Raw genomic sequence first — 9,662 nt, forward strand, 5'->3', positions numbered from 1 at the left:
GCAGGAATAATTACCAGATTTTACACTGTCCACTGGAATTTAGTATAAAATCACTGCTGGTAACACTTACGGGGCACAAACATTAGCAGGCTGGTCTGTAATGGTGAGATGAACACAGAGGAATCTGCTTCATTTGATAACTTCATTATTCAATCCAAAGCCAAATTACACATTTCAGGATGGAGAGTCCAGCCAAGCTATCAGCTGTCCTCAGAAACAGTGACTCAAACAATACCTGGGAGCAAAGCGGGTGAGTGGTTGAACATGAGTTTCTAGGGTGGTGCTGAGCAAAAATCTACTAATGCAACCCTTGGAGACAGTGGAAAGGGGGAATGAGTGGGAATGGGAGGCTGATTTTATGTTTTGGCGTGATGACAGGGACATAAGTGCTGAAGTCCTGTAGCCAGCTGCAGGGTACACATTTGAGAGGGATCTCAAGGTGCTGGAAAGAGTTTAGAGCACCAAAAAGAGCTAGAAAAAAGGCTATGCCATGAAAGACTTCAAGACCTTGATCCATTTAAATTGTCAAAAAGAAGGCTGAAAGGTGTCATAATTAGAAGTATTGTCAGAAAGAGTAGACAGTAATATGAGTCTTTCATCACCCAGAGAATGGATATCCGCACTGCCATGAATGGGGGCTGAAGTGAGACAAAATTACGATGGCAGTAAAATTTTATCACCAGAACAAATTACAAAGGCAATTGTAGGTTCTTCATTTATTTTAGTCTGTCATTTAAAGCAGGGTGTCTTTATGGAAGATGAGCTTTTGTCAACTGTAAGGACTGTTAAGTGCAACTGCATTGCCTGTGTGATACAGGAGCTATGGAGAGAAGGCAGTGTCTCCCAGTCTTAAGGTGTAAATGTAGTTTGGGTTGTAATAGAAACTGAACCTTCCTTACTCAGAATAGCCATGCAAAGTCAATAGGAGAAATTTCTGCGACTACCTGTACGTGTCAAATAACTGTCTGGCTGTTCATTACATCAGAAGTATCCCTGCCATCACTGAGGGACAGCCTTGTGGCTACTGCGTGAGTCCTGCTGTCAGATACACTGGAGGTCAGCAAAAGCAGCAAGTCATCACTGGTAAAACAGAGCCACCAGAGGTTCAGGTCAGGCACCCAAACACCTGGGCTGGTGAAATTTATCTGGGCTTCTCTGAGTGTGGCCCTTCCTCCTCTTGCTAGTGAAGGGGAGAATGGAAATGCCCAGCACCCATCAACTTGAGCCCCAGGAAAATCATTAGTCAAGGAAGGGACCTAGAGACACAAGCACAATTTGATCACCCAGAAATACGTTGTTCTTTAGCATCAATCTGACATTTCAAATATGCCTTTTAAGGGTGAAATCAGAGTTGAGGGGTATGTGTATTTTTTAGTATTCTTGGCCACCCCAAATACAGTTGCTTGTAGGCTCACCTAGGATGGTTATCACCTACAACTTACCTGCCTGCGTCTTATTGCTGGTCATTCACAAGGAGTCTAGGGAGGGGTCAGAGAGCCACAACCAGCCTCTTGCTCTTGCCACCAGAGCACGCTCGGCTCCAGCTGCTAAGCGGGGGATGTACCGGGCTGCGCACTTCCCTTCTGCTCTCACTCCACCCCTTTACACTATGCAAGATTAGCAGCTCAAATGTGCATGCTACTACAACACAGAGCACGTTTTAATGATTTTAATTATAGTTGCTGCAGCCAGAACCCAACCTGGCTTCTGTTGAGCCAGGACAAGCACTGGGTGGGTGTGCCTGCAGGAGGGAGGCTCCTCCCCAGTCCTTGCATACCTCCTTTTGATCTTGGGCATCTGCCTTCGGAGGGTATCTTTGAAGGCAATCGCTCTCTCAGCCACTGCCTGGATGTTTTATCATTTGCAAACTAAGTTTTGCACAGAACTTACTTGGAGGAGAAATAATCAAAAGGTTGCCAGCCTGGAAACTCCAGTCTGCAACAGGTGTCAGCTGAAATTCCAGTTCTCCGTCCCCAGTGAGGGTTTTCCAGACTATTTTCCAGCAACTGCACCAACAAATTAAATAGCATCTATCATTTAGAGTTTCAGGAAGCTCCACACCAACAGACAGAAAACAGACCATGAGAGGATGTGGAGCTGTCTCTTCATTTTGCATGGTACATAGATCCTGTGTTCTGCCTGAGCTTTCTGGAAATCATGGACCAAAAAACCCCAATGCACATGTGGAGCACTGCTGCAGGGACAACTGCCTGGGGCTAGGAACAGCTTGGGGCAGGGCTGTCTCCAGCCCTTGTCCCTCTCCACAAGGCCCCCAGCATGGGCACCTGCAGCCATCTCCACATATGTCACCTCTTGCCTGGGGCATTTCCCCCATTTGTGCTGAAATCTAGTGAGGAATTTGGGAAATATTTTTTGCTGTTGTTTTTAAGTGTGGAAAGTTAAATTGAATTTTGGCTTGTGGTTGTGGATAGTTTGAGTAAGAGTTATGAGGAGTTTCCAATGCAGTCAGGTGCAATGGGAAGAGAGGCCCTGAAAAGCTGTTGAGCAGCATGCCAGAGCATAGCAGGACATCATTTACAGTGTGTTATTAACACAACTTGAAATTAATAAACAATAATAATGACAGCTTGTCTGTGCTCCTTCACAGCACTCCATACAAAACAGAAGATTTTTACAATTCGTATTATCATCAGAGCTGGTTGGGACCTTTTGAGTGAAACATTTGATTTGGCAAAGGCATCCCTCTTCGCAGAGATGGTTGTAGAATCACAGCATGTTTTGGTTCAGAAGATACCTTCAAAGATCATCTAGTCCAACCCGCCTGCCCTGGACAGGATCATCTTGCACTAAATTAGGTTGCTGAAAGCCCCATCCAACCTGGCCTTGAAAACTTCCAATAATGGGAAATCCACAACTTCCCTGGGCAACCTGTGTCTCGTTTACTCTTCTGTCTAGAGGTTTATCAGGTCCAGAGTGGAAACAAAGCCCAAAGCAAAGTCCCCAACATACAGGAGAGGAAAGACACCTCTCTTGATCTGGGTTAGAGACCCAGATCTGCATGTCCTAGCTCACAGGCAAAGTGAGTGGTGACTGAGCCTCTGTCTATTCTGGGACAGTCTCTGGCTCTGGCTTTCTGTCAGGTTCTCTGTCTTTGCTTTCATCAGTTGTATTTCTTTATTAACATTTTACAGGGATTATGCTTTTGTTCCACATCAAACCAACACTGATCCTGCAGCATTCCTCAAAGGACTCCCGTTCACTGGCTAGCCCAAGTGATCATGGAAATTATTAGTTTCCTTAAGCATTTATTGTACTCATCCAGAAATACAAGCTTGCCCTGTTTCAGTCTGAAGCACTGTGCGCGGAAAGGAGAAAATTCCATGTAGTACCACAAACATCATGCTTGCAAGAAGGTGGTATGTTAATTAATAAAGTCTGGGAGCCACTGATTTAACATATTAATGAATTTTTTATGCAGAGATAGATGGAAAGAGATATTTTCTTATTAGATTTTTGAATGTCTGATACTTTTATTGTAATGATGTTCTATTTTGTGTCTTTCTTACCAGCACTGTAGCAGTGTTTCTAATAGTATAATTGTATTAGATAGGTATTTCAGCAAAGGGAAGGAGAAATAAGGAGATATAGGCCAGACAAATATATTCAGAACCTAAAATAGAAGGGATGGCTGTAGAGTTAGACCCTGGAAGAGAGATCCTTTTACAACTGAGGAATCGGCTTAGGAACAAAGGTGGGTATGAGACAGTGGGTCAGAAGAGCCAGAAGAAAAGAATCATGGTTTTCCCAAACAGTTTTGAACACGAAGGCCTTGTTGAACTGGACTGGTAGGTGTGTGAATTAGAGAGATGTGGCAGGGGGCTCTATGGCTGCATGTCATCACTAATGCAAGGGTAGAAGCTGCTTTTTTTACAGGCTGCAGTGAGAATAGTGGAGGTAACCTGTCCTGGGCTGATCCAGCCCTTTCAATGCAGTGAGTTGAAGACCATTTCTTGACGTGTTTCAAGGGCATGCATTCAGATATATAATAATTGACCACCAAGCCTCTGAACCCATCCCAGTGATTCTCCAGGACTGGTGAGACCAGAGCCACCTCTTCACCCAAAGGGGAGATGGAGCTAAGCACATTAGGAGGCATTTGCCCACTCTGATATGGCCACTGATAGTGCTAAGCAGCACAGCTGGTTGAATCACCCCTTAGGCAGAAGCCAACGTGTGGGTTGTAAGTTGGACCACAGAGCTGCAGAGAGTGGAGAAGTTGTTAGTTAGGGGAAGTGAGATAAAGGAAAGTGGGGATTGCAGTGCCTTTGGCAAACAGTGCCTTAATTGGTGTGGGACAGACCTTTCACATGGCTGTGCCCAGGGCTAGACTGACAGTGCTTCAAACAAGTCACAGAAAAAAACCTGGAGTTCCCAGAACTGCAAGGAGTACTTAAGCACTCAACTTGGATTAAAACTGACTGTTGGACATCTTCTGCTGGGCCCACTGGCACTCATCACAGTATTAACCATACGCAATTTTACATTATAGGTACCTGTAGAAACCTGTGGCAGCTTAAATTCCTGTTTCAGAATATTGCCCAGCTGTTTTCTTTTGCACAGTCTCTGTGACTGAAGTAGAATGCTCATTGTTAGAGTTTTCTTCACCTGAGAAAACCTTCAGGGGAGAAAAAGGGTAGAGGTTTGCCATTCTTCATTACCGTCTATATTTTTGCATTACTGTAGCACTTATAAATTCTGGATTCTCAAAAGGAAGAGGCAAAGAATCAAAGACAATGATTCCTGGAGGAGTTCTCATAAGTTGGGAGAGCCTGGGGCTCTGACTTGGGGTCCAGTGTACAGCTGGGGCAGGAGCCTACATTGGGGCAGTGACAACATTGGGAGACAAAGGTGAGTATATGACAAGAGTTTCAGGAGGTGAAATTCTCCATGACTGCACGTAGACTCAGGGATTCATCCCCAGAACTCTCACAGCTATTTTTCAGCTGATCTGGGGACTTCCTAAAGCCACTTTGTGTCTTTCCTCAAGGTTTGCCTGAAAAGGCTAAGGAAAACAGCCCCATTCCTACCAATACTGAGGTCTTTTCACTGCTCTGCCTACAGAAAAGTTAAGTACTGTGTCTTTTATAATCCACTTAGCTTCTCTACCCCATTTTGACCACTGTAAAGTGAAAAAAGCCAAGAATAATTATTCTTTATTCTGACACATACAAACATTAAAAACATTTGGGATAAGAATAGAAATTCTTTAGACATTCCTCTGAACTCATGAGGAAGAATCAGGGACCAGATTTTGCCCTTAGCCGCAGATGAATACTGATATAGCTCCCTAGAATCAGTAAAATCACTCTGCAATTATGCAGTGTCAAATTAGAAGCTATGAAATCAAAACCAAACCAAATGAAGTCTAGTTTGGCAGTGCTCACAGCAAGCCATAAACCCCTCTAAAGTTACTTAGAAGTGGTTTTCTGTCCCCAAAAAAAGGCAGTATAAAAACTGACCTTAGGGCCCTGCAAGGTTAGATGCCAACACTTCCATCTCATTGAGAAGACAGTAAACTCTTCTTTCTAGTGTTGCCACGCTATTATTTCCTTAGTAGGATACTGCTCCTTAAATTTATTGCTGGTTCAAGATTACTCACTGAATCCTAACTCCTGTGGGTCTGAGATAAGCTATACTAGGGGAGAACTTTATCCCTGGAGAAAGAAAGAGAGGACATTTCCCAAACCTAGCATTTGTTGGCATCTATGAAGCAGTTTGATGCATTAGAGGTGGGCTCTTGGGAGAAAGACTAACAGTGTGCTTCTATTTTTGCATGAAATCAGGCTCAGCAGAGGGCACGATGATGCATGAATATCAGCGTGTATCTGCTTTCTCACTGTCGTTTCCTCAGAGTTAGAGGGGAGGCAAAGGATGGCAGTGACAAGAGTGATGCAGCCAGCCCTCCACATTACCTATCAGGGCAGCAGAGGGTCTTGCTTCACACACTTCCCACAGATAGGTGGCTGTAACTCATGCTGCTGCTGCTCTTTGCAGGGAGACAACTCCGTTTCCATTTTCTGCTTGGCTCGATTTGGCTCTTTTTGTAGCCCAACACAGCATGACTATGCAGCTGATTCACTGCACCATGGCTGGCGTAAGGACTGCACACTCTCTTGGGGGGTGCAGGGGAGTATGAGAGTACAAACTCCTGCTCTACTCCTAGCCTGACTTTTGGGACTTGGAAGAGAATGTGGATGTGCTACATTTTAAATATTGACGTATACACCCTTAGCTGCTTAAGCATTCAGGTATTTTAGGTCAGAGCTAGTCCTCTAACCAGCCTGAAGCTATGCTGCACTGTGCTGTAATCCTGACAATTTTTTCAACTAAATGTGCTTGAATCTAGTAATTTTCCTGATGGCTCACCTCCAAGAAAAATGGTGTCGATCATTTGGTAGGTTTCAGGGCTGGGTGTGAGTCAGCTCTGAGTCAGGCAGCAGCTCCAGCTCCACAAATCTCCTTGTGCTGGCACAACCTGTGAGGCCGCAGCCCTGCAATGGACGCTGCTCCTGAGCTTTCCCAGCAGCACCGTGTGGGAGTCCAGGCACTGGGCACTTGCAAAGCAAAGGAGCAAGTCCACAACCCCTCACTTTCAGCTGTTCACGTGCTGCAAACCCCCCTTGGCCTTGGAAGATGGCAGAGTGCATAGATCATGCTGCTTCAGGCAGGGAGACGGAGATGGGAACCCATCTCACAAGCTGTGGAGGGGCCCATCTGACAGGCGTGAGGGCACGGTGAGTCCCTGCCTCACAAACACCTTCCCTCCCCAGAGCCAGGACAAAGTAAGGAAGGAGTCTTGTCTGGAGAACTCTGTCCGTGCCATGGTGTTTCTGTTTATATTCATATTTATGTTAAGCAGGGTGATGTTCCCAGTCCTCAGGCAGTTGAGAGCAAAGCCGAGAGTCACGACGCAGTCTTGAAGGCAACACTCACTGTGTGCACTGTGCAAAGAGGTGTGACTGACGGGTTCCTCACTCTCTCTCTGTCTTTCTCTCCCCCTCCCCGGTGGCGCGATTGAAGCAACGCCCTGTGAAGCAGTCCCTGAGCGCCTGCATGTGCCGCGAGTCCCACTGGAAATGCCTCCTCCTCTCCATCCTCATGTATGGCTGCCTGGGTGCAGTGGCCTGGTGTCAGCTGGCCCGGGTCACTAAGCTCAGCTTTGATAGCTCCTTCAACGGCAAGTCAATGATCTACCATGACAGCCCGTGCTCGGATGGGTACGTCTACATCCCCCTGGCCTTCCTCTCGATGCTGTACGTGGTGTACCTGGTGGAGTGCTGGCACTGCCATGTCAAGAGAGAGCTGCAGTACAAGGCAGATGTGGACAGTGTCTATGAATGCATCAACCGCATGCAGCAAGCTACTCCATGCATCTGGTGGAAGGCCATCAGCTACCACTTTGTGCGGCGAACGCGGCAGGTGACCCGGTACCGCAATGGTGATGCCTACACCACAACGCAAGTCTACCATGAGAGGGTCAACACCCACGTAGCTGAAGCTGAGTTTGACTACTCTCACTGTGGCTACAAGGACATCTCCAAGGAGCTCCTGGGCCTGGAGAGCTACACAGCCACCAAGCTGAGGTTCACCAAGTGCTTCAGCTTTGCCAACATCGAGTCTGAGAACTCTTACCTGACTCAGAGGGCTCACTTCTTCACAGAGATTGAGGGGCTGGATGACTACATGGAGGTGAGGGAAGGCATGCAGCTCAAAAACGTGGACTTCAAAGAGCTTATGATGGCCTACGGGGACCCAGATCACCTTCCCTGGTACGTGTCCCACTACGCTTTCTGGGTGGCAGCTATTCTGATGATCTCGTGGCCACTCAGGGTGCTCATAGAGTATCGGACTGCTTACGTTCACTACCACGTGGAGAAGCTGCTGGGCCTGGAGTACACAGCATCCCCGGGGGCAGAGGAGCCCGTGTACCGGTACCGCGTGCCTCGTGACGCCACGCGGGACAGCGCGGAGCTGGAGTGGCACATCTGCACCAACCGGCAGCTGATCCCCAGCTACTCGGAGGCCATGCTGATGGACCTGGCCGACTCCCCGGCCTACAACAGCTACAGGCTGTGCCGGTACGGCCAGACGGCTCACGGCTGCGAACGCTGCCATCGTGCCTCCAGCACTTCCTCCATCTTCTCACGCCATGCTCTCCACAGCTGCAGCGGCAACTCCCACCTCTCCCTCAGCACCAGCCGCTTCTCCCTCTGCCGTGTCCATGGGTCCCACAGGACAGGCCTCTGGAGGAGCCGCAGCAGCAGCCTCGCGGACCGGGGCTGCCAGGACGAGCAGTGCTGCTCCTACTCCAGCCAGCTGGCTGTCAATGAGAACCCCCCAACCTACCACGATGCCCGCTTCTTCCCTGTCCTGATTGTGCACAGGCCAGAGGGGCACGAGGGGCGGCACTTCTACGTCAGGCGCTCCTCCTGTCTAGAAACCTCTCTGTGACCAGCCCCCGTGGTGTCTCTGGGATGGGGCTTCTTGTGGAGGTACCACCAGCAGGGAGCCTGCAAGCACCACAGTGGCTCAGCATGAGGAGCTTCAGCTCTTCCCCCTGCATTGCAAGAGGACCTTAATCACTCTGGCCAATGGCTAACCTCGTCTCCAAGGGGTTCTCCCCCTCCTTCAGCTGATCTCCCTACACTTTTGTTCCCCTCTTCCTTTCATTCCTTCACTATTCAACCTTTCTTTGCTCCTCAGTTCCTTGCTTCTCTCTCCCATCCTACCATCATTTTTTATTTTTTGCTTACATTTCATTCACAGCATTTGACCGCTGTTGCTGCTGGAGGATTTATAAAGCCTGTGCTTTGCAGTATATTTGCCCTCTTGGATGCCCTGCAAGGTAAGAAACTCAGAAAGGCACACAGCCAGCCAGAGTCAAGTCAGAAGGAGAATTCAGATCTGCAGGCACTGAGTCACCTCCTGCAAACCCCAAACAAGGTGCTTTTTAAATGTACTTGTTTTCACTGGTTTTTTTTTCTCTTCTATAATTTATTCTCTCCTTCCTTCCTGCTTTTCTCCTCTCTCTTTACCCTCATCTTCCTCTTTTTTTTTTTTTTTTTTCATTTTTCTTACTTCTGTTTTCCAACCTTTCTGGGGTCTTGCTGGTGAGGATGTCTTTCAGGGTGTAATTGCCTTCCACTGGGGAAAATTAAGGCATTCATGGCACAAAAGTCACTGACTACTGACACAATCACAGACTATGCCCCTGAGAAGTGCAGAGGACTTTCTTTCCAGAGCAGTGACATAAGCCAATAAAGCAAAAAGCCCTTTACTCACCTTGCCCTGCCTGGTCTGCAGCACAGACACTGCTGCATTTCCAGCTGTAGTTAACCTTGTCCAGCTCCACCCCTGTTAGCAATCATTGAGAGCCGTAATGTAGATCAGTGCCCTGTTAGTGCCACTATTTTTAGAACTGTGGATCTGGTTTGTGTTGTTGGTTTTGTTTTTTTTCATTCATACCACTTGCTCAGAGCAGCACAGGCTGAAGAAGGGGAGAAGGGCTGGAGAGAGAAAGGTAAAAATGGTATTAGCCCTCCCACCTATAGTCTGGAGCTGTTAGGAAGCTCTTCCACCCACAGTCTTTACTAGAGTAGTTGCAGGACTGCTCTGTGTTATCCTTCAGCTTTCCATGTGCT

General features: G+C 47.5%; 1 protein-coding gene across 1 annotated transcript; it reads left to right on the forward strand.

The window, feature by feature from the left end:
• The first annotated feature begins 3,645 nt into the window (after positions 1–3,645).
• Positions 3,646–8,472, forward strand: LOC104390476 (transmembrane protein 151B-like). The gene is made up of 3 exons (XM_009999613.1): positions 3,646–3,806; positions 6,016–6,115; positions 7,042–8,472. The coding sequence occupies exons 1-3, from the start codon at positions 3,646–3,648 to the stop codon at positions 8,470–8,472; spliced, it is 1,692 nt and encodes a 563-aa protein (XP_009997915.1).
• Positions 8,473–9,662: the final 1,190 nt, after the last annotated feature.

Source organism: Chaetura pelagica, unplaced genomic scaffold, assembly GCF_000747805.2.
Source record: "Chaetura pelagica isolate M959 unplaced genomic scaffold, ChaPel_1.0 scaffold55, whole genome shotgun sequence".
Taxonomy (NCBI): domain Eukaryota; kingdom Metazoa; phylum Chordata; class Aves; order Apodiformes; family Apodidae; genus Chaetura; species Chaetura pelagica.

Bases quoted from the DNA above. Each gene is read 5' to 3' on its own strand.
- LOC104390476 (XM_009999613.1), top strand. From the start codon at position 3,646: ATGGCTGTAGAGTTAGACCCTGGAAGAGAGATCCTTTTACAACTGAGG. The intron at 3,807-6,015 runs GTAGGTGTGTGA...TGCTCTTTGCAG, and splicing joins GGCCTTGTTGAACTGGACTG to GGAGACAACTCCGTTTCCAT. The intron at 6,116-7,041 runs GTAAGGACTGCA...GCGCGATTGAAG, and splicing joins TTCACTGCACCATGGCTGGC to CAACGCCCTGTGAAGCAGTC.